Source organism: Tasmannia lanceolata, unplaced genomic scaffold (assembly GCF_043159265.1).
Source record: "Tasmannia lanceolata isolate RefF3 unplaced genomic scaffold, GAP_Taslan_0.1 ptg000006l, whole genome shotgun sequence".
Taxonomy (NCBI): domain Eukaryota; kingdom Viridiplantae; phylum Streptophyta; class Magnoliopsida; order Canellales; family Winteraceae; genus Tasmannia; species Tasmannia lanceolata.
Window position 1 is genome coordinate 49,270,804 of NW_027518683.1, and position 24,868 is coordinate 49,295,671.

At 40.6% G+C, this 24,868-nt stretch overlaps 2 protein-coding genes across 3 annotated transcripts; one reads left to right on the plus strand and one right to left on the minus strand.

The window, feature by feature from the left end:
* Positions 1–495: 495 nt before the first annotated feature.
* Positions 496–3,563, minus strand: HCF152 (Tetratricopeptide repeat (TPR)-like superfamily protein). The gene has a single exon (XM_077383457.1). The coding sequence runs from the start codon at positions 3,380–3,382 to the stop codon at positions 1,187–1,189; it is 2,196 nt and encodes a 731-aa protein (XP_077239572.1). The 5' UTR covers positions 3,383–3,563; the 3' UTR covers positions 496–1,186.
* A 3,946-nt stretch (positions 3,564–7,509) lies between these two features.
* LOC143878675 (uncharacterized) lies at positions 7,510–23,556 on the plus strand. Of its 2 annotated transcripts, none has more exons than XM_077380929.1 (11): positions 7,510–7,775; positions 9,432–9,641; positions 9,749–9,912; positions 10,106–10,190; positions 10,342–10,494; positions 10,626–10,741; positions 10,843–11,076; positions 11,481–13,153; positions 13,253–13,364; positions 13,808–13,888; positions 23,299–23,556. In XM_077380929.1, the coding sequence occupies exons 1-11, from the start codon at positions 7,562–7,564 to the stop codon at positions 23,374–23,376; spliced, it is 3,120 nt and encodes a 1,039-aa protein (XP_077237044.1). In that variant the 5' UTR covers positions 7,510–7,561; the 3' UTR covers positions 23,377–23,556. The 2 variants fall into 2 exon arrangements, with proteins under 2 accessions (XP_077237044.1, XP_077237045.1); XM_077380930.1 differs by having other exon boundaries at positions 10,629–10,741.
* Positions 23,557–24,868: the final 1,312 nt, after the last annotated feature.

The window sequence follows — 24,868 nt, forward strand, 5'->3', positions numbered from 1 at the left end:
GTTTTTTTAATTTGCTAAGGTAAAAAGTAAAAAATCTTATAGTGTAAAAGAAAACTGTCATGGCTTTCAGTTGAGAAAGCTAAAATATCAAACCAGAGAATAAGCATATTAGGAGATACAGCTCGGATCTCTTGTTACTACTTTGAGTGGCCTGGTGCTATTCCTCATTTTTCAAGCGAAGTATTGAAAAGTGCTCCTTATATTTCTCATGCTGGATATCAAATGTCCTTGTTTTCAGAAATGTTCAGCATTACCCCTCCGGTGTAATGAAAAATTACAAGTCCTTCAGTAGTCCTGCATAGGCTCTTTCAAATATTTTTCAATAATAACCATGCCAGTGACATCATACCTGTAATGAAAAATTACAACTCCTTCAGTAGTCCTGCATGGGCATTTTCATATATTTTTCAATAATAACCATGACAGTGACATCATACCTTCATCACTCACCAACAGAAAACTACATTACCTGGAGTGAAACTGAGAGCTATACTAAATTCCCAAGTGTACACCAGATGCATTATATTAGAATCTTCTTTTTTTTTCAAGAAGGGAATGATAATTTTTGAAGTGTTTCCATTGTCCCATCAAGCAGGGATTATAAATTTCTGGTTTGCCACTTACATCAGAAAGCTGTTGGATTATACATCAACCTAGCTTCACTAGCAGTCATAAATACATAATAAAGGTGATTTTCATCATCTTGTCAGAAAATCCATATCAATTAGCTAAACAAGACATATCAAAACTCAAAAGCACTAGTCTGAAAGATCCATTAAAGTCCCCACAGCTCAAGGTGAAGATTCCAAATGTTCCAAACCAGACTCCATTGATACATTAAGAAGTTACCACCCTTCTCTTCCTTGTGCTAAATTCTCTCACCATTTTTCATGCACCCAAGAACCTCCATTTAGAACAACAACATAACATCTGTCGCGAATCAATATTAGCACAAATGTAATCTAACATGTGGACTACCACAGTATACAATACTGAGTTTCCAAAGTGACTGCAATTCCATCATTGTTTCCAAATGACCAATGTATCCTAATATCTGTAAAAGGATGCCATAAAAAATAATGGATATGTTGGTTAATCTTCCATGCTAATGAACATAAAAGTATCTTTGATGTTACCTCCCCTCCCTCATTTGCAAGCTAAGTATGTATGTATATTATATGCTAGTTTAAATAGAACCATCACCATAACCGCCATCATCGGCTGGCTCGAGCCGCCACTCGCTTCCATAATAAGAGTTGGGAAGTCCCAACCAAAACTTGAAAGCCTCCGCCGCCCTCTTCTTCTCGCTCCTTCTATCCTGCCTTGCCTTTGAGGCATGCTTACTGGTAAACATCCTTGAATGCATCTCTACATATATCCTCTTAAACTTGGTCTTATTGGGCGCTATCCCATTCTCCTCCATGCAAGCCACAATCTCCAAAGCCTTCTTGAAAAAAGCAGCCCTCACACACACGTCAGCCAGGGTATCAAGCAACCCTTCATCAGGTGCTAACGGCGGAGGAGAAGAGGAAGAAGAAACCCCACCTTCCTTTTCTCTCTCCCACCTCTCTTTTATCTCATTCCAAAGTAAAAGAGCCTCCCCTGGCTTTCTAGCCAATGCAATCCCATTGGCAAGACTGCCATACGTCGCTACATCGGGGTGATAACCATCCTCTCTCAACCTTTGTATGATCTTCTTAGCTTCTTCCACCAATCCCACTCTACAACATCCTTCAACCAACATGTTCCAAGCTATCAAATCAACTTTCACTCTTGGGTCTTTCAGCATTTCATCAAATACCTCTTTAACCAACTTGGGCTGGCCTGTTAAGGCAAAGGCTTTCATTAGTGTGGTGTAGCTGATCTTAGAAGGCGCAATTCCTTTTTCTCTCATCTCGTTAAAGTATGCAAGGGCACCCGCACTGTCATCAACTAGTATGCACCCATCAATAAGGATATTATAAGAGACAACATCCAGTTCAATCCCCGCATCATCAACCATTTCGCGGGCAAGCTCCTTGGCCTTTCCTATCTGGAGCTGCTGGCAGTAGCCCTTGAGTAACACATTGTAGGTGACCCTATTAGCAGGCACACCTACACGGGCCATCTCAGCGAGCACCTGCCGTGCCCTCTCCATAGACCCTGCCTTCACGAGTGCCGAGATCACAGTCGTATAGGTAACGTGATCAGGCTGGCTAGCCTTATCGCTCTGGTGCCGCATTGCCTCAAGCATTCGAATCACATCGCTGAATCGCCCTTCTTTCATGTAGCCTTTCATCAGAGTGGTGTAAATTCTAGAGTCTGGGGAGTAAGTTTTGGGTAACAATGGTGGGACATGATTATACGAGGCTATCGATTTCGAAAGCAATTTTTCGAGAATTCCCTCCATCCGATTCGGGTTTTTCGAATTTGAATCTCTGAGGATTCTACAAAGGTCCTGTCTACCCTCCCTCATTGCCTGAACCATTTTCTCTGCAGTATTCAAATCCCCAAAACCAACATAGGCCGCAACCAGAGAATGTAAGGTAGTAACACAAGGCACAATCCCTTGCTCAATTATCCTTTCCAAAACAAAAACAAGCAAATCTTTCCTATTCACTCTAGCACAAAGCTTAATCATAACATTGTAAGTTAAAACATCAGGCTTGGCCCCAAACTCAGGCATTTCATCAAACAGTTGTACAAACTTTTCCGCATTTCCAGCATTAGCACAGGCATTAAGCACTGCATTGAAGGCCGCAGTATCCGGTCGGCTATCGACGGAGATTCCATTTCCAGCAAAGCCACGAACACGACGGAGGACGGAATTGAACAATCGGAGGGCCTCAGAGGGGCCATCGTCACCTGAAGCCGCAAGGCGGCTCACGACTGCACTCCAAGCCTTGACATGGGGGAGGTAATTGGATTTGAGCATGGATTTGATGATGGAGGCGGCGTAAGGGGTGGCGCCGGATTTGGCGGCAGAGACGGCTAATAGGCCAAGGGAATTGGCGTCGAGGCAATGGAGCTGGCGCTCGTCGCGGAGTCGCCGGACGATCGCCTGAGCTCGGGCGAGGGAGTGTGGATTGTTTTGGTAGGATAATTGACAAACTAAGCGGCTTAGTGACGTGGGGGAGGGGAGATTTGTGGATTGAGTGTAAATTAGCCATGCCTCCTCTGTTTTCCTCTGTTTGAGGAGTGTTAGGAGTGTTTCTTCTTCTTGATTTTTTGTGGTGGGTAGAGAGATGTTTGGAATGGGCTCCGTGTTTTTTATGCTTTGAGGGTGATGAATGTGGTGTTTTGATGGTTTTGAAGTGGTTTTGAAGGGGGTGGGTGAGGGGAGGGGCGGAGGGGTTTTTGAGAAGAATGGGGTGGAGGATTTGATACAGAGGGTGCAATCCATTTAGGAGGGAATTGGGTTTCTGTGGGTTTTCATGATTGAGGCATGGAGAGGGAGGTTAAGGAGGGAAATGGAGGTGGGTTTTGAAGATAAGATGGAAATGTTGAGTTTGAGTGGAGATTGACTGTACTACGTGAAGTGTTCTTGTCCTCTTGTTTGATGCTGAATCTTTAGGATGTGCTATTGCAGTTTTCATAGGCAGATTAGCAGAATAAAACCCCCCACTTTCCTGACTGTGCCACGTGAAGAGTTCATGTCCTCTTCTTTTGCTGCTGAATCCATAGGATTGGATGTGCTATTCATCCCTCATTTTCCTGATATTTCCACCTGTCTTTATTTGTATTTTGGATTGCTGGAATTTTCTGAAAATGTTTTCCTTTGTTTGATTACAAATGAATAAAAAAGGTAATTTGGACCTCCAAATGGAAAAAAAATGTGATTTGGACTCCCACACTTCAAGTTTTACCGACATGGATCTTCAATTTATAAACATATCATTTCCCTCAAAATTGTTGAAATAAAAATAATTAAAAAAAAGGGCGGCCCAGAGGCTCCCGCTGTTGCGGGGTCTGGGGAGGGAATGCAGCCTTATCCCGGCTCTCCAGTGAGGCTGTTTCCTTGATTTGAACCCATGACCACCAGGTCACAATAGAGCACCCTTACTCTTACTGTTGCGTTAAGGCTCGCCTATTGAAATAAAAATAATTCCTTGGAAATTTTTTTTCTCCGGGCTTTGTTTCTTTAGACTAAAATGGCCTAACACAAATGTTCAAAGATTGATCTAAACCATTCATTTGATGGGCCCTGATATAGATAGCGCCCAAAAATTCATCTCCATAAAATCATCCTAACCCTCCAATCAGTTGATGTTTCTATACTGATCTGTCCATTTTAAACCTCCACAAATCGAAGGGTTAGCATGATCCTATGGAGATGAATTTTTGGGCAAACCCTATCTATATTACGGCCCATCAAATGAATGGTTTGGATCACCCAAATAACGTGGGCCCCACTGTATTTATGGGCTGCACATGCATTCATGGCCTTCCACCATATAACTCATTTAACGAAAAGGTATTACACATTTACACCCATTTTCTGCCCATTTTAAGGTGGAAATGTTTTTCTTGTAATCCATACGCCCCCCGGGGGGGGGGGGCGGCGGAGGTGTTGGGGTTAAAATATCAGTTTCCATGCTAGCCAAGAAATAAGCTAATTCAATGGTGGGGTGGAGGTGGCCTGGATCTGAGTAGGATGATCTGGACCGTTCATTTGTCTGGATCTGAGTATTATGCCAATTGGATGGTCTTGTCTAATTATTGGACAAAGGACGCAAATCCAGTTAGGATTGGCTGTTGATCATGGTTCTTGAACCCATGTCTTATCTGCAATGGGCCCCCACCATAATGGAGGGTAAAGATGTTATTTCAAATCATGCTGGCTAAATTTTTTGAATATTTTCAAGGGACTAGTTAGCGTTCATCGCAAAAGGCATTTCACAGATAGATGGTCCGTTGCATCTGACAGCAGCCACCTCCTCAATAAAGACAAAATCTGCTAAAAACTTAAAAAGTGAGCCTCTGTGGCTGCTGTCAGATGCAACAGACCATTTATCCGCAAAATGCCTTTCGTACAAAATGCCATTTTTTTAACTTCTTTGGAAAATTAAAAAAATTTGATGCCTCATTTAAAATTTCCGAATAATTCAACAAAATTTACAGCCATTTTCATATGGAAAAATGGGCGTAAAATTTGTTTTACGCCCATTTTACATTGAAAGAAACGGAGCCTAATGGAAAATTTCGCCCTGGAGATCAGTCACGTTAAGATGTTCTAAGATATCAACGGTCTTGATGTCACATATATCCCCACTATATCCACTGTCGGACCCACAGACTCCCATATCCACTTTAGGACCCAAAGACGGTCTTTTACCATTGATGGGAACTGGTCCCGGTTCTTTGGAAAATGCGAAATAAAGTCACTTTCATGCTTATTCCTAGAAGACACTTGTTAGGCCCCACTTCTGCCTCATTTACCTGGTCAAATCCATTGATACAGATGACAACCATAAGGCCACCCAAATGAAGTTGAGATCACGCTCATCAGATGACTCTTGGCCCCTCATCCATCAAAGCCCCCTCCGTTTGGATGCCAGAATTTTTTTGGTTCTTGGGACTTTTGTGGAATTTCCGCAGGAAACTCACATTTGGTTGCTAGTTATATAGTGGGTAAAAAAGAATCCCACAAACCAAAATAACCCCGTACGAAATCCAAAGCTGGAAAAAAAAATCCCAGGAACTAAAATAATCCCGCACGAAATCCGAGGAACCAAAATAACCAAAAGAAGAACTTTTTTCTTCCCAACAGTTCAAGCAACCAAACAAAGCGGATTTTTATTTTACCGGGATTTTTTTTTCCCACCATAGTCCGGTCAACCAAACATGGGATTTTTATTTTACCGGAATACTTCCAGGGAGTTTTATTCCCACCAATCTCCCAGGAAGTTTTTTGTTCCACAAAAATCCCAAGAACCAAAATAATTTTGGCATCCAAAAGGAGCAACGACCTAGTCCTGAGGTGCCAGCTTCCACTCGAAACCCTTTCGGTCACTCGCATTAGGGCACTCCGATCGCTTCTTGCACGATTCCCTCGCCCCTGACTGAAAAAGGAGACATTTATCTTATGCATGGGATGTCGGTGTTTGGTTTCAGGGGTGGCTTGAAAAGTAGTAGAATAAGAAGTTAAAGGGAGGAGACAAGCTTTTGATTTGTCTAGAAGAAAACTGTGGAAAGCATGGTTTTAAATTTCGACCGAAATTTTGGGTTTCGATGGAGAACAAAACCGAATTGATAATACCCGAAAAGTTAGTTTATTTCAGCCAAAATTTCAGTCAAAATTTTGTTTATCAAGAAATTTCGTCCGAAATTTAAGGGATTTCACTCAAAAAACTTGAATTTTGATAATTATTTAATATTATCCTGAAATTTCAGCTGAAATTACCGAAATTTGAGCTGAAATTACCGAAATTTGAGCTGAAATTACCGAAATTTCGGCCGAAATAAAGTGGAGATAAAATAGCCATTGAATTGATTTCGTCACATTTTGGCCAAAATTTCGGTTACGGTAAGGACCAAAAAAATCCGAAACCAAAATTTGAAACCATGGTAACTTAGTAAGTAATGTTTGGTTGCTCAGCGGTCTTCGCGGAGAGTGGTGGAAAAAGTAGGCGTGTCATTACGAATATAGAGGACAAGGATAGGGAAGAGAGTGAGAGGAAAGACCAGGCCTTTTTCATTATTCTTCTACCAAAATTTTACCATTTTAGTAGAATTTAATTTGAAATTGAGTAGGGGGACAGTAGTATCACATGTGCGCCTAATTAAAAAAATAGCAATAATGACACATAAGACATGTTCGGGAGTCGAGTGGAATTTAAATGCAATATTCAAGTGGGTAGCCTCTTTTTTTTTTTTTGGTTAAACGGTGGGAATTATATTTAAAAAGAGGGAAAACCTCCAAGAGTTAGCCTCATAGTGTTCTAAATCTTAAATCTCAAATGCAGGCCTCTGTGTGAGTTAAAAATTACCTTTCACTGCTGATCTAAAAATGATCTACAGAGGTTTCAATAATGTGGAGTCTCTCTACAGATCTGAACAAATGCTTTACCGGGGTCCGGGTACAACCATTTTATGTTATTGCCCAAAAATGAACGGTTTGGATCATCCTATGAGGTAGGCCCCAATGTACTTCTTGAAAAATACCAGACAACATGCCCTTCTAACAAATGAACGGTTTGGATCATCCTATGAAGTGGGACGTACTGTACGTTTTGGAAAAATATACTGGACTTTACGGCCACACAACATATAAAATCCTCGTAAATTGGTTGAGATCCGAGGGAAAGATTTTAACGTCACGTTTAATGTTTATCCTTCTTCTTGTGTCCTTCAATACCTTAAAATAAGGGAGATGATTTTTTTTTTCACCCCATCTGTAGGATTATGCGCCCTTAACGTGACAGGGGTATTAATGTCATCCAAAATAATGGCACGTGCCTTCTCTGCCACACCCGTTTTCCCTCTCGCCAGGTACTTTCAAAACCGAAACACATAAGAAAGAAAGGAAGAAGAGAGAGAGAGAGAGAGAGAGAGAGAGAGAGCATTGGATTTTGATCGATCCATGGAGAAAGGTGAAACCCTAATTTCTGAATCGGATCTCTCTCTCATAGAAATCCACGACAGAGAAGAAGATGAAGATGATTTCCTCCTCCTCCACCAACCCATTGACAAAAACCCCAATCCATATCTCCCCTCCATTTTCTCCTTTTCCCCTCTCCAAAACCCTAATTCCAAAAAACCCTCTCACCATTTTCATCGTCGAATTTCTCAACCGGGTTTGGATTTTTCTTCTTCCCCTCTTCTCTAATTTTATTCTTTATTTCTTGTTCCAATGTTGTTCAATGCTTGTATTTTTCTTCAATGACGGCCCCTGACATTTCTCTGTTTTTTTTATGGCGTTGAATTTTCCTCTTTTTTATTTTTATTTTTTATAAACTCTGTAGAAATGTAGAGGTGGTTAGATGAATTAGATATGAAGAAACATGAAAATTCGAAAAAGATATTGCTCTTGAAATTTTGCAGACAAAAATGTTACAAACCCGAATGGTTCGTAACGTGATTGATCTTCTTAGAGGGAGGGAAGATCAGCCTCTTGATCCACTTCGAGGGAAGGATCGGTCCTCCTTTGTGCAAAAAGACACAATTCTAAGATAATTTCTTCATTAAATTATAGAAAAGCAAATGAGGATAAATAACTAAATGAAGATTAATCTAATCTTGGCTAGTATCCAAATCAATTTTAGTTACTTAATCCATCCTACTTGCCTAATCCAGCATACGAGCAATCCAATAAACAAATCTTCTAAGTTCTAACATATCTTAAATCAAAACTAATTTATTCTATTATAGCAGGACCCATCTAGGCATGTAACAAATATATAAACGACGAATGCTAAACTGGAGAGAATTTCTGGTGATCTTGAGAAATTTTTATAGAATTAATGATTTAGTGGCTCTCGAAAAGTCTCTTTGAATCTTGTAGTGACACCAATGTACGCAACTAAACCCTAGTTTGCTTGAATTTTTTATGACATTTATTGCGTCTGCTTGAACCATGACCCACCAACATTGGCATTCTAAACAAGTATGTAGGTATCCCCTTTTATCACGTTTTTGTCCCATTTTACTTAGATTGCGATTGTGGTATAAATTGTCCAGGCCATGAATTTCTTGCCACGCCGTTTCAACTTTGAAGATACCATAGAGTTTGTTGGGTTTTGCTTTTCTGGGCAATGCAGCTTACATGGTGCATGTGTAGACTGCATTAGCACATTCCCTAACTTGCTTATGATCTTTTATGTTTCTATATGCATGGGAAATGATCTTTTATGTTTCTATGTACATGGGAAATAATCAGATGTGAGATAATATCATCAGACGCTGATGGGAAGTGGGGTTTTTCTTTCGTTGACCTTTTAGATAGTGGGTTAAGTGGGTCCAAGTGCTAATCCATATACAACCTTGAATGGATGGTGGTAAGATTCACCCGTAGCTTACTTTTTCTATGGGCATGTTTATGTAAAATTTATGTTCAGTACATAGTGGAATAATGTGAAAAAGCAGTGTATCCTATCAGTCTGCAGCTACCACTTATTTGATTCACACACATACACATACATATACGTACATATGTGTATGTACATTGTAAAGATTATGCTTTATTCTTGTTTGAGTTATCCGGACTTGTTAAGTTTTTGCAAATTTTTTTCCTTTGCATGTTTAACCAAAAAAATCACATTATATTGGACAATAGAATACATTTTGAGGTAGCTAATTGCTTCAGTTTGGATCTGTTAATCCTTGACAGGACCATTTTCCCCTAGATATTATGTGTAGAGCTTAGAAAAACAGTGATACAAATTTTGTGACTCTGTTGGATGTTGTGCTTTGGAGGTGCACGAAATTAATAAGATGATGTTTTGGAATTTCAGAGCTTTTGAAGGATGATGAGGGCCAAACGCATTACCATTCATCACCTAAAGACATTGGAAACAAGGAGAACTTTCTCATAGTATCAGAGAACAATTTAGGCATGCCAACTACTAGTGGAGAGCCACTGCAAACAAGGAAGAGGAAAATGGCTGGAGTATGTAACCTGAGAAAAAGCATAGCATGGAATAGGGCTTTCTTTACTGAAGAAGGTATCAGAGAATTACTCCATTGAGATATTTCTTTTATTATGATGAAATTATTGCTTGAGAAACGAAATAAACCTGACCCTGTTTGAGTATTATCCCATTCCTATCAGGTGTTCTGGATCCTCAGGAACTATCAATGCTGAGCAGGCCTTTAAGTGAGTCCAGTAGGAATTTCAAGGAATCGCCTGCAAGGTTTCCAAATGAAAACAAAAGGATCGGTGGTTCACTTTCTACGTTGGAATCTTTAACTTCGGACGATCACCCTGCATCATCGGTTAGTTTTTTCTGAAATTTGGGCACACTTTTTTGTCATTATTCAACTGTTTCCTACTAGGTAACACATTTTAGGGGCACTGTCTTATTTTTAATCCTTTTCACTTTACCCCAAGTCTTCTTGCCTATCAATTGAGAGAACCCAAGTGGGATCTCATTACTTATGTTACAACTTGTTAACATGCTCTGTCCAGGCCTCAAGAAAGGTTCCATTAGCGAAAGGCATCAACAGAATTGCGTCGCAAAGCGGAGGTTGTCCACAACCTCCAGCTTCATACTCATATCCTTTTCTAGTGTGTTAAAACATGATTTTAATTTTGTCTGGAAGGTTGGTAGTGTTCATTTTCTGTAAATTTTTTAAGGTTCCTTCTAAACTGTCTTTTTCGTCAATTGAAAGAAAAGTGCTGAGAAGAATCTTAACTCTAGTGTACTCAAAGGAGACTTACTAGTACGCACACAATAACCTCATTGCCGAAACTACCAAAAACCAAGGATTCAAAGGCAGATCCATCTCTTCACGTGGCTCCCAAGAATGCCATCCTGGCTACGAAACGCTCAAAGTGTGGTCAAACTGACTTACCAGGTTCTTTTTTCTGCACTTATTTATCATCTTATAGGGGGTTTGTTCATAACCGTGCTTATGCTTTGTCATAAAAAATGGCCTGCTGAGTTCATCCTTCTGTATGTCATCAATTAGAAATTGTTTTCTTGTAGCAGTTAAAGTTGATAATAACTTTGGTAACAAAGTTGCTTCAGTAAATACAAGATATGGCCTTTGTTGCGCACCCTCATCAACTAAATCTTCAGCACCCCATCCTGGGAAAAATATGGTGAGAACTAAATGCTAGATGAGATAGTTCTATCTAAAACAAATACAGAGGATTCTGTGGGATCAAATTTCTGACACAATTTATTTTCTTCCGAATCACAGGTCAAACAGCTTTCTGAATCACAGTTATCAGACGATATGCAGACACCTCAGGTTGGCAAAGGTACTATCGGTCCAAAGTTGGTTTCAAAGCCAGCACATTCTGTCTCAAGTAAAGGTGCAATTTCATTCGCACAACTTCCAAACTATAATTGTGGAAGTACTCCATCTATGCAATATAATCTGAAACCATCAGGCTTGCGGATGCCTTCACCATCTTTAGGCTACTTTCAACAGGTATAATACCCAACTAAATACTTTGAACAATCATTCTAGATGCATCATTACCTATTTAGTTCCTGTCCAACTGTTGCTGAGATTTAACCAAGGTTTTAAATTTCGGTTTCGGCCACCGGGCCCACCACTGAAACCAAAAATTTTCTGTTTCAGCCGAAATTATGTAAATTTTCACAAAAGAATTTCGGTATTCGGTGGAAATTTCAGTAATTTCGGTGAAAATCTTGTAAATTTAGGTGAAATTTCGGATTTTGCTGAAATTCTGTAGAAAACCGATTCAATGTACTTTCGGTTTTGGTAGAAACCGAAACCAAAATTTAGGATTTCGGCCGAAATTTAAAACTATGGATTTAACAATGATGGTTTTCTTATTCGTACCATTTCTAATCTGTTGAGTTTTGCAGGCAAAGGTTGCTGCTGTGCACAGTATCCAGTCACAGGATAGTACTCAACCATGCAACCGTTCCAATTCTAAGTGCAATATTCCTACTCTTAGAAAACCTGGCAAACATAACCGTAACATCAGTGAGGTGAAGCGTCTATGTAAACCAGCTGGGAGATTGCCTAAAGCGGGCACTGATGTGACTGTCCGTGGAACTACCGAGGCTGTAAACTCTAGCACGCAAGCTGGTCCTGCATTGAAGAGCCCAGTTCCTTCCATTGTTACTCCTACGGATCCAATTCCAAAATCAAATCTGGACTTGAGGACAAAGGTAGAAGTAAGCGATATATCTGATTCTAGGAATTATTATGACCAAACAGATTGTCAGGAACATTTGCACAGTGATTGCTTAAGAGTTGGTGTCGTTGATTTGCAAATTAGGAAACAAGCTCTAAGCACGCCCGATCTTTATGAAACTAAGCAAATTTCTTATCATGAGAACCGTAAATTGCAAATGGCATTACCTGCAAAAAGTGGATATTCTGAAGAAACCCAGGAATCTAAAGGTTTTGGGAGTGTTAGTGATGTCTGTCCAGCAAGCAGAGATTCTGGTGGAAGTAATTTGGCAAATCCCAACGCTCTCATGCAAGGTATCCAAGCACAGGAGATTACTGAACCATACAATCCTTTCAAGTCTAACATTCCTACTCTCGGGAAACCTGGTAATCAGAATCATATCAGTGATCCAAAAGCTCTTTGTGCACCTGAGGGGGCCCTGCCTAAAGTGGGCACCAATGCTACTATCATTGGAACTATGGCGGTTTTAGATTCTGAAAGACACACCAGTTGGGGGCCTTCACATCTAGAATCAAACTTGGAACAAACGACAGAGATAGAAGTAAAGGATCCATCTGATTCTGGGAGTTATTATAACCAAAATAGCCAGGAATATTTGCACAGCGATTGTTTTAGTGACAATATTGATGAGCAATCTATGAAGCAAGCTCTAAGAATGCCTGAATCTGATGAAATTAAGCAAGATTATCAAGTAAACCAGAATTTGCAGATTAAATTTCCTGTAGAAAGTGAATCTTCTGAGCAATCCACCATCATTAATGGTTTTGTGAATGTGAACAGTGTCAGTCCAGCAAGAAGGGATTCTAGTGGAAGTGAATCCCTAAGTCCTCCTACCCTGTCTCAACTAAGTTGTGCGAAGCAAATAAAAGATCTTACAGGCGAAGGTGACCTAATCAAGCATCCACATGCGAATGATGCAGTATTTGATGCCTGCACTGTTATTAGCAGATACAAAAATCCTTCAAATGGCAACCAATCAGTTAAGAACGACGACCTAATCTCTGATTTGCAGCTTAGGGATGCCATCAACAATGTTGACCGAGTTACTTCTGTGGAGGGTGAATTATCTTTGCAATTGTGCAGAGAGCAAGTGTTTGGTTCTGGAAGCTCTAGCGCTTTAGGGTCGGCTTGTTCTTCCACTGAATGGATAGGTTCATCACTTAGCACAGTGCCATTGTCACATGGAAATGTCTCCCTATCTGACAATAATGGGTCAGTGAGTAATCTCCTGTCCAAGGAAGCCATAATTACTTCTGGAAATCTTCCAGATGGTAGAGTCCATTGTGACTCAATGAATAACATGGTTACGACAGAAGATAGTTGCACTGCGATACCAGAGTAAGTGTTTAAAGTTTTGAAGGTTTTTTAAAATCATCCTAGATAAATCAGTTGCAGAAAATTTCTGACAGGTTTAAGTCTACTTCTCTCTGGTGGCAGGAAGGAAAGCCTAGTGGACAGTTCAAAGCAAGATCCTCTTCAAGTGAAATATCAATTGAATGCTGTACCATTCTCAGATGAATGGGTAGCTGCTCTTGAGGCTGTTGGGGAGGTAAGTAAATTGTTTTAAGCAACAGTCAATCATTTTTTAGTCTGGTTCAGTCCATTATATTTGATGGTTACATCCAATATTTTTTAATCTGCATTCTCCTGTGGCTGTGAACTACATAAATGCTGGTAATCATAACAAGATACTTTAATCTTTTGGAATTTTATTTTCAGAAGGTTTATTACAATAATATTACCAAAACAATGCACACAAGTGGGTGGAACCCATAGGTTGAGCCATGTTTACTAATTTGCATGTTTATAGTCAACATGCACCTGACTTATATGAGTTGCATCTCACAAATCCATCTAGGGTCATACTTAATCTTGGAGCCTATGCAAGATGTATAACGAGGCTCAAAGCAATAACAATTAGTTGTAGTTGGCATTATCATGTATATTCATTGAGTTTCACATCATGTCCTCTTATACAAAGTTTTTTGACAGGACATTTTGAAAATGAAAACGGGTGCAGTGCAAAACTCTCCACCAGACAAATCTCTTCCAGAGCCAGGTCCATGGTCTCCGGTATGACTCTTTCTTTCATTATGTTAATGTTTCAACTTTCATGAAGAAAATTAGTAGCAATTTCCATGTTGTATTTTGTTGGATATAATTGGATATATGTAATAAGCCTGAGGGGATAGATGTAATTATGCTTCTCCATTATTAATAAATATATTAGTGAGGGGGAGATCATCTCTCTAACTCACTTTCTCTTCTCTAATTCTTTCTCTCAACATGGTATCAGAACCCTAGGGTTTTTTATCCCTAAGGAAACCCTTAGCCTCCATCTTCTCCATTCCTCAACCTTAACCCTAACCCCTTTCCTCATCCTCATCTTTATCTCTCCCTAACCCCTTTCTCATTCTCATCTTCATCTCTCCCTAACCCCTTTCTCATTCTCATCTTCATCTCTCCCACGCCCTAAACCTAACCCTATCCTTCTCCATATCCAAAACAGATTTCATCTTTTTGCCCCCCCTCAAACCCACTCACGCCCCCCTGAAAATCCAAGACACTAGATTGCCCCCAACAAATGTACAGTAGCCAGTGGTTGATCTCTTATCTGCTGGAGATCCTGCCCAATGCATCACAATAGCCTTCTATTCTGACATGTCCGTTTTTATTGAATAGTAGTCCTTTCCCTGGTGCTCCTTTCAAATAACGGAGAATCTGAACTACTGCCGCCCAGTGAGAAGTACGAGGAGCACTCATGAAGTGACTGACTACTCCAACTGCATAGGAGATATCTGGGCGAGTAAATGTAAGATATAAGAGCTTGCCAACTAGTCGTCTATATCTGACAGGGTCTTCCAACAGATCTCCTTCCTCTGGAATAAGCTTCACACTAGGATCCATAAGCATAGATATAGGCTTTACTCCAAGATTTCTTGTTTCTTCCAGTAGGTCTAACATATACTTTCTCTGTGATAGAGATATTCCTTGAGAAGAATAGGTCACCTCTATCCCTAGAAAGTATCTAAGTAGACCTAAATCCTTTGTAGTAAACTCTGTCTGTAAGAAACTCATCAACCTTTGAATTCCTCCTGAGTTGTTTCCTGTAATAATGATGTCATCAACATACACAATCAGAAGGATGCACCCTGCAGAGGATTTATGACTGAATACTGAATGGTCTACTGCAAACTGTCAAAGACCAAAGCGAATAACGGCCTCACTAAATTGACCAAACCATGCTCTTGGAGACTGTTTCAAGCCATATAAGGATTTCTTAAGGCGACAAACATAGGAGGACATCTCCCCCTGAGCAGCATACCTTGGAGGCTGCACCATGTAAACCTCCTCCTGTAAATCGCCATGCAGAAAGGCATTCTTCACATCAAGTTGATGCAGAGGCCAACCATGATTAGCTGCCATGGATAAGATGACACGAACTGAAAGAATCTTGGCCACAGGGGAGAAAGTCTCATGATAGTCAACCCCAAAGGTCTGAGTGTACCCCTTAGCAACCATACGAGCTTTCAACCGTTCAACCTTTCCATCAGGTAAATACTTAATGGAGAAGACCTAACGACAACCAACTGGTCGAGTCTCAGCTGGAAGAGAAGCAAGTTCCCATGTTTGGTTGGATCCAAGTGCCCCCATTTCCAGATCCATAGCAGCTCGCCAGCCAGGATGTTCAAGAGCCTCCTGTAATGATTTTGGTAACTCTACAGAGGACAAGGAAGAAACAAAGGCTTGAAAAGAAGGCGTTAGTCTATCATAAGAAACAAACTGAGAAATAGGCTGTAGAATGAGACCTAGTACGAGAAGCAATGGGAGAATCAGAAGTAATGACAGATGATGGTAAAGAAGATACCTCAATAGGCATGAGTGGGACCTCGACTGTAGCAGACGATGGATGATGAGAAGGAGGTGGAGGCCTCGTCTTCTGCACTCGTCGCTGATATTCTTTTGTAACGGGTGGGCGAACCACTGGAACTGAAGAAGAGGGTGCCGATTCTGAGTGTGGCGCAGGCTGGAGTGGTACCTGTACAGGGTCAGCAAGCGAAGGAAGTGTACTAGTGGGGAGCTCCTTTGGTTACGTTCCCTCATGGCGGAGATTGGATTTCCTTGTTCTTCTTCAGCTCAGCTTTATTGTGATAATGAAGCTGCAATTCACATAGCCACCAATCCTGTTTTCCATGAGAGAACCAAGCATATAGAGGTGGATTGCCACTTTATTCGTCAGAAAATTCATAAAGGAGAGATACAAGTTTCTTTTACTAGAATCTGTGGACTAGTTAGTTGACATATTTTACGAAACCCTTGCCTAAGTCAAAGTTGAATGATATTTGTAGCAAGCTAGGAATGTACAATATCTACATTCCAGCTTGAGGGGGAGTGTTGGATATAGTTGGATATATGTAATAAGCTTGAGGGCACATATTTCAAGTCTTTATCAATGCGATACAAAACAAGATGAGGAGTATCATTCAGAAAAAAAATGAGGTGTAATAAACATGTGGACCTACAAAGTGGTTAGGACTTTGGAGTAAGCTATCGACCGATGAAAACATAGATAAATGACAGAAATTCCGCTACATACTAAGCGGTCATTTACGCAGTGTTCAAATTGAAGCTCTATAATATATTTCTAGTATTTTATAAAGTAGAAAGATTGAACAAATATACCTAAACCCACATGTGGAACAATCGTCGAAGTCTATTGACTGTGACTTAGCCTTTTCATAAAAAATAAAGAACTCCTTTCAGCTGTGGCCCCAATGAGCCTTGGCTACACATCATCTGTGTCTAGTATCCAATCCAATGTTCACCTCAAGTGTAGATCCCAAGCATCACTACTTAGGTGGGCATTATAGCCTGAAAAATCTGAATTTGCATAGAGGATTGGGAATTTAAATTACAAGGCAATGTTTATAACAATAAAACTAGATAAGTTCTTGTACCTTGGAACATGAACAGCCTCAAATAAATCTATCTGACAAATGTCTTGTGTCTTAGAACATGAACAACCTCAAATAAATCTATCCGACAAAGTTATTGTACAAACTCAAATAAAGATATCTGTCAAACTTAACCATATAGATAGAAATGATTCTTTTCTCAAAAATAAAAATCTCCATGAAGTTCATGAATAAAATCCTGCTTACCAAAATTATCTTTTTAACATCCCTTGCTCGGTATATTTATTGGTGAAAATTGGTGTCTACCTTTAATGCGCATTCATTTTCCTAGTATATGATGCGGTGCCAACATGGCAGCCATGTCATGCCTAGGTGGTTTTGGTGGAGTTCCAAGGTGCAGTCCCTCATTAATGTTGCTTGCCCGTTTTGAACCTGCTTTTTTAGCAGCTTCTAAATGGAAGAATTATGAAAAGTGGTAAACTACAAAGTTGTAGGTCTCTTTGAGATCTTTCCAACAAGTATTTGTGCTTGGAAATTGGATAAGAAGGTAGAAAGTTATGGCAGTTTTGGTGGACTGTGTCTGTGGGTTCCCAAAACAGTCAAAATTAGTGAGTTCCAATGCAATTAATGTTATGTTAGTCCCTAAGCTAGCTAGTGGAGGATCTTGAACGAATTTGCTTTGGTTTTCTTTTATTTAAAGAGTTAGAAACCATCTTTAGAGGGGATTTTGGATGTTCATAAACTTATGTAATTGATGGAATATCAATTGGGTTGAGCTTTGCTCCCATTTTCTTCTTCTTCTCTAAGTTGTGTTCTAATTTTCTTCTTCTTCCCTCTTAAGCACCCGCATTATCTGGTATCAGAGCCAATGCTACTCTCTTGGGCTAGCTTCGATTTGATTTTCATGGCGGCACGAAGAGGTAGAGGAAGGCGTGGTAACCAAATGATGGAAGATTTGAGAGATGAAAGAGATGATGAACTTCAAGTACTTCGAAGACAAGTTGAACAACTTACCATGCGACTTGAACGCCAAGAGGCTCGTAGTGAGCGTGGTAGATCAAGCCATGGAGGTTCTAGTGATGAATCCGATGTGAATCCGTTCGCCAATACTCGTGAAAAAGGTAGGTTGGGAAGGTTCTATCTTGATTTCGACACCGTCAAGATTGACTTGCCGGAGTTCCATGGTCGTCTACAATCCGAAGATTTTCTTGAATGGCTTAGTGCCATTGAGAAGTTCTTTGATTACAAGGAGACACCCGAAAGCCAACGTGTGAAGCTTGTGGCTACAAGGCTTCGTGGCTGCGCTTCAACATGGTGGGATAAGGTTCAAGAGATGAGAATCCGCAAAGGAAAGCGTAAGATCTCTTCTTGGGAGAAAATGAAATTTCTTTCGTTGGAATTTTCCTAAATTATCTTTTCTCAATTCAACAACCTACGCCAAGAATCCAAGAGTGTGTTGGACTACACCGAAGAATTCTACAAACTCATGGCTCGTAATGATATTCAAGAGGGTGAAGATCAACTTGTGGCAAGGTATGTTGATGGTTTGAAGTTTTCCATTCGTGATGAGGTGGAAATGCACCGATCATTGAGCGTCAATGATGCTTATCAACTAGCCTTGAAGGTGGAGGCTAAGCTTTCTCGTCGTGGTGCTAAAAAGTATGTGGATGTTCTTAATCTCTATCCTTATTCTAAAGGTGAATCTTCACATGGTGGAGGAACAAAGTCAAGGTCCGAATATTTCAACAAAAATTCTACAAAATCAGCCCATACACATCAAGTTGGAAATCAGCCCAATCGTCCCAACAATTCAAATGCTTGTTTCAAGTGTGGTCAAGTTGGCCATCGTTTCAAAGATTGTCCAAAGCGGCAAGTAGTGGCCTTCGGTGATGAAGAAAATGATGATAATTTTGTTGATGATTCAAATTAGCCCATATATGATGAGGAAGATGGCATACAAAATGAAGAAATCGAATCCGAAGAAGGAGAAAGTTTGGTGATCCAAAGAACACTTGCTACACCAAAGGTTGAATCCGATAATGATTGGCTTCGTTTCGATATTTTCAAGACTCGATGCGAATCTCATGACAAGGTTTGCTCCATTGTGATCGATGGTGGGAGTTGTGAGAACATCGTATCTCATAAAATGGTGAACAAGCACAAGCTCAAAACCGAACAACATCTAAAGCCGTATCGGATTGCATGGTTCAAGAAAGGATATGAGAGTAACTTTTTTATTTCCAAGAACGAATTTGATCAAGAGACCAATGATAATGGTAAATTCAATTATCTACTTGTTGTTGAAACTAACGAGGAGTACGAGGATCTTCAACGGCAATTCAATGAATTCATCAGCAAAGAAATTGGATCCGATTGCATATTAGGTGAACCGATGGATATTGAAGTGATGGGTGAATGGAAAAATATTACATCGATTTTTTCATCCAATTACATCGATCCATTTTTATGGAGATTATGAAGCGGAGTTAGATCTTGGGAAGTTTCAATTGATGATCATTCTTCGATACTTCAAGGTTCGAGGGCGAGTTTTCTTGAACCAAGGAAGTTTAACAAATTTCAAGATCGTGTGGATGCCCCTTTTCAAGTGCTTAAGAAAATTGGGGATAATGCATTCAAGGTTGAGCTCTCTCCAAATATCAATACTCACCCAACTTCAATGATAAAGACTTGACAACTTATCATGGAGAGCTTGATGAGAACTCGTGGGCGAGTTCTTTCTCACCCGGAGATAATGATGCAGTGCCAACATGGCAGCCATGTCATGCCTAGGTGGTTTTGGTGGAGTTCCAAGGTCCAGTCCCTCCTTAATGTTGCTGGCCCGTTTTGAACCTGCTTTTTGAGCTTCTAAATGGAAGAATTATGAAAAGTGGTAAACTACAAAGTTGTAGGTCTCTTTGAGATCTTTCCAACAAGTATTTGTGCTTGGAAATTGGATAAGAGGGTAGAAAGTTATGGCAGTTTTGATGGACTGTGTCTGTGGGTTCCCAAAACAGTCAAAGTTAGTGAGTTCCAATGCAATTGATGTTATGTTAGTCCCTAAGCTAGCTAGTGGAGGATCTTGAACAAATTATTTTTGGTTTTCTTTTATTTAAAGAGTTAGAAACCATCTTTAGAGGGGATTTTGGATGTTGATAAACTTATGTAATTGATGGAATATCAATTGGGTTGAGCTTTGCTCCCATTTTCTTCTTCTCTAAGTTGTGTTCTTGTGTTCTAATTTTCTTCTTCTTCCCTCTTAAGCACCCGTATTAGTATATAAGAGCATGCTCTCTACCTTTAATGCACATTCATTTTTGGTGAATATATCATTGAAGACTCCCAAACTGTCTTATTTGTTATAGATTTCTGATATAGATTTTAACAAAAAAGAAAAAAAAATTACTCGCCGAGACAGCAAAACTGAAAGCAGCTTAAAATACATTTTTTCAAATGGTATCCACAACCGGAAAGGAATCACTAACGATAAGACAAGTCTTAGAGACGCAATCATGGGCTAATGACTCTGAATTGTGACTTTTAGACTCCTCAGAAGAAATTCTTTTAGACTTGCATCTCTTTGCTTCTTCTCTACATGTCACTGAGAAGTGGGTCCCTATTATCATAACCAGACTCTCAACCAAACCATTGAACATTTTCCAGTATACAGTTAAAAGGTTATCCCTACTACCATCACTAACTCTATAGGCAGCAAACACTTTTCTCATTTACAAATTGTTAGAAGTGTATTGGTGTGTATGTGTAAGCCTAAGGGCATAGTGGTCATTGTACTTCCCCTTTTATATAAATACATTAGTGAGGGGGAGAATACCCTAACTCACTCTTTCTTCCTTCTCCTCTTTCCACCACTCTCAACATGGTATCAGAGCCCTAGGGCATGGATGCCTAGGGACCACCATTGATCCTTCTTCATTCTTTTTTTTTTTTCTTTTTTTCTTCTTTTTTTTTCTAACCCAAAACCCTAACTCCTCTTTCCACCCAAACCCTAACCTAAACCCAAACCCTCTTCTTCTCCCATCTCAATCCCCCTCCTACCAGCCCTCCTCCCCCCCTTCCAGCAACCCCACCCCTCCCAGGCAACACCCCTGCCCCTCTCTATTACCCCCCACCTCGTCCCCCCCCCCCCTTCCAGCCCCCCGCCCCTTCTCTACTAGCCCCCACCTCCTCCTCCCCCGCCCCTTCTAGCCTCCCGCCCCTTTAGATGTTTCTATTCCACCTCCTGTATCGGACTCTCCCCTCCCTCTGTTTCGGTAGCTCCTCCTCTGCCGGCTACTACGAAAGTCTATCAACGACGTTAGCGACCAGAGCCTCCTCCTCCTGCGGCGTCAGCGACCAAAGCCTCCTCCTCCTGCGGCGTCGTCCCTTCAACCAGAGACACCGGCCTCTTCCTATCGGGTACCTTCTTCCTCTCTTCCTGATTTAGCAGTTGATGCTCCTATTGCTTCATGCACTCGTTCACGTACTACGGCTCATCAAATTTCCTCTTATGTTTCGTATGATCATCTTACTCCTTCATTTCGTACTTTTGTCTCCTTGTTGTCGTCTGTTTCTTTGCCTAAGTTTGTGCAAGAAGCCCTTGCTCACCCTGGGTGGCGTGCTGCTATGGACAACGAGATGCTTGCTCTTCAAACAAACCACACTTGGGACATTGTTTCTCCTCCTGGTGCTCACCCCGTTGGTTGTCGATGGGTATATGCCATCAAGTATTTTCCGGATGGGACAGTTAAGCATCTTAAGGCACGCTTAGTTGCCAAAGGGTACACATACATATGGGATTGACTACCATGAGACATTCTCTCCTGCTGCCAAGATTCCCTCGGCGCGTGTTTTCATTTCTCTTGTTGTAAACCATGGTCGGCCCTTGTACCAGCTATATGTCAAAAATGCCTTCCTCCATGGAGATTTAGCCGAGGAGGTGTACATGGAACAACCTCCTGGTTATGTTGCTCAGGGGGGAGTCCTCCTCCGTATGTAGATTGCGCAAATCATTATATGGCCTCAAACAGTCCCCTCGAACATGGTTTGGACGATTCAGTGAGGCTCTCATGAGGTATGGTATGAGACAGTGTGCAGTTGGCCATTCAGTCTTTAGTCATCAGACAAGTGCAGGACATGTTCTTTTGATAGTGTATGTGGATGGCATCATTATCACAGGGAGTGTCACAGTTGGCATACAACAATTGAAGACTTTTCTTCAAAAAGAGTTCTCCACAAAAGATCTGGGCCGCATACGATATTTTCTAGGAATTGAGGTAGCTTACTCTGGTACTAGCCTCTCACTCTTACAGAGGAAGTATGTATTGGATCTTCTAGATGAGACAGGATCGTCGGGTATGAAACCCGCCACTACTCCCATGGACCCCAATACTAAGCTCATCCCAGACGAAGGTGACTTGTTGCATGACCCTGGTAGATACAGAAGACTTGTGGGGAAGCTCATATACCTCACAGTGACCGTGCCTGATATTTTTTATGCTGTGGGGGTTGTTAGCCAGTTCATGAGTGCTCCTCGTACATCCCATTTGGCCGCTATGACTCAGATTCTTCGCTATTTGAAAGGTGCCCTAGGGAGAGGGTTACTTTTCAAACGACGTGGCCACCAGAGGGTGGAAGGATACAGTGATGCTGACTAGGCTGGCTCTCCAACTAATCGATGTTCCACCACTGGTTACTGTACCTTTGTGGGAGGTAACTTAGTGTCCTGGCAGAGCAAGAAACAGAATGTCGTAACCAAGTCTGGTGCTGAGGCAGAGTATCGAGCCATGTCCCATACTGGCAGTGAGCTTATGTGGCTACGATCACTTCTGAGATTGGTTTTCCCTCATCATCCCCAGCTCACCTATATTGTGACAACAAGGCCGCTATTCACATTGCTACCAATCATGTCTTTCATGAACGTACCAAACACATCGAAGTGGACTGCCACTTCATACGCCACAGGATCTAGCAGAGAGAGATATGCACCACTTTCATTCGGGCGGTTGACCAACTCGCCGACGTCCTCACCAAACCTCTAAGCAAAGCTAGACTTAGTGATATTTGTACGAAGCTTGGAATGCTCAATATTTACATTCCAGCTTGAAGGGGAGTGTTAGAAGTGTATTGGTGTGTATGTGTAAGCCTAAGGGCATAGTGGTCATTGTACTTCCTCTTTTATATAAATACATTAGTGAGGGGGAGAAAACCCTAACTCACTCTTTCTTCCTTCTCCTCTTTCCACCGCTCTCAATACAAATAATACTCTTCAAAGGTCTAACTAAACATAATTATGTTTGTAAATCGGAGCGTCAGGTGTAATAGGGTGCAATCAAGAGCTGACTTCGAATTTAAATTGCTTTAGTGCTAATAAACAGTCCCTTGCATTCGTCTGCTGGGCTGTCCACCCTTTGAATTGCTAGAGCCCTTTTCTCTCTGCACTTAAGGTCTTAATTATCATCATGGGATATTTCTCTTAATCTCATGTCTTGTTTCCATATGACAATATTACGAGTTTCATTTCTTAATTACTTATTGATTAAGATCCATCTCATGTGGAGTATATGTTTACAGGTGAAACGTAAGAGTCAAGATATAGGGCCGTTCGATTGTACAAAGTACAACAGCCTCCCACCACCCAGTTCACGGTAAAAAATTTCAATCCACGATAAATTTTAATCATGGCATGTACCATAAACAGATGCAATTGCATTGTGTAAAAAAGGCGCTTGAACGTACTGCGGTACTGGAAGCTGTTAATGGTAGACTTCTGTTTCATTTTTTCTCGAAAAAAAAATTCTGAATATATTCTTGTAAGAGATTAATCCACAATAGAGGCATTATTACCATAGAGCTCCAAGAAACAGACGATCTGATAGCATGGTTTAAGTTTCATTTATGTATTCATATATCATACAAAATGCTGCCCATTTCACTTAATTTGGAGCCCGATTAGCCTGTCCTGATCTCTTCATGTTGCCGGGCCGGGCATGGGCTTTGATTTTCTTCAAAAATGAAAGGGCACGCAACGTAGTTTCGAAGCTGAGTATCTATACTTCATGCGTGAGGGCCTTGGTTTTGGATTCCTTAGACATAGATATTAAAGCCTAAGCTTTGATATCTCTCTTCTAACATGAAAACATAGCCTGTAGTTGAATTTTCGCAGCAAATGTAAATATGGGTTCAGCTTGACAAGACTAGATGTCTGTAAAATAAGGTCTCAACGTAGTGAAACTGTAATTTGAAACTTTGCCGAGTCACTGAACTTGACCCAAGTAATTAGTGATTTGAAAATGTTAGATTTGGTAATCCTATTAATCATGTTGCATTCAGATAGGGAATTGCTATATGTTTTCCCTTGTTGTAATAATTGCACTCTATTTATTTCTTGCTCTTCAAAGTAGGCATCAAAAGGTGTTATAGTTCTCAATAACCTAGTAATAGTTGATAAAAATAAGAGTTTTACAAAGTGATGAGTGCCTCTAACAAAACAAGGGCGTGCGGAGGTGTATAATCAATTCCCTTTTATACACTCTTGATGTAAGCAGGCTCTATAATCGCATGGAGGAGGAGAGGTACTCACCTAGTGGAGAGAAATTAAACTAGTACACCCGTGTCCCTGTCGAAATACATGATTTCAAATGTGTCATTATCATTATCAGCATAGGATATTTTAATTCTGATTTCTTAATCTCTTGAAGATCTACACGGGAACAACTATTTGCCGCCTAGTACGGACAAGGAGAATGAGGTGGGTCAGAAAATAAATTTAAATGGTAACCAAACAATTTAGGGAGAAGGAAAATCAAATCATTTAACTTTTCCACTATTTTTTATCTCTTTTGGTGGAAACACATACCTACAAGGCATGGAAAATGGAATGAATTACATAGTATGATGGTCAAGGAGAATACTCCGAACCTAAAAACATAAGAAGCTGTATACAAACTTCTTGCAATCCCTAACAGAGTTCCCACCCGTCTTCTAAACTTCCTTCCATATCAACCCTTTGATGTACCATCCAAAAACATCTAACAATAGAAACACACATCATCCATGAAGAGACCAAGGAGTAAATATGCCTTGAAGTGCATCAAGGACCTAAAGCGTTTTTTCACCCAGCTTGATAAGAACCACTACCATG

What these genes read in the sequence shown, in the direction of transcription:
- LOC143878675 (XM_077380929.1), top strand. Translation starts at nt 7,562, where the DNA reads ATGGAGAAAGGTGAAACCCTAATTTCTGAATCGGATCTCTCTCTCATA. An exon ending in CTTTAGGCTACTTTCAACAG is followed by an intron (nt 11,077 to 11,480) that starts GTATAATACCCA and finishes TGAGTTTTGCAG; the next exon opens with GCAAAGGTTGCTGCTGTGCA. An exon ending in AGTTGCACTGCGATACCAGA is followed by an intron (nt 13,154 to 13,252) that starts GTAAGTGTTTAA and finishes CTCTGGTGGCAG; the next exon opens with GAAGGAAAGCCTAGTGGACA.
- HCF152 (XM_077383457.1), bottom strand. Translation starts at nt 3,382, where the DNA reads ATGGATTGCACCCTCTGTATCAAATCCTCCACCCCATTCTTCTCAAAA.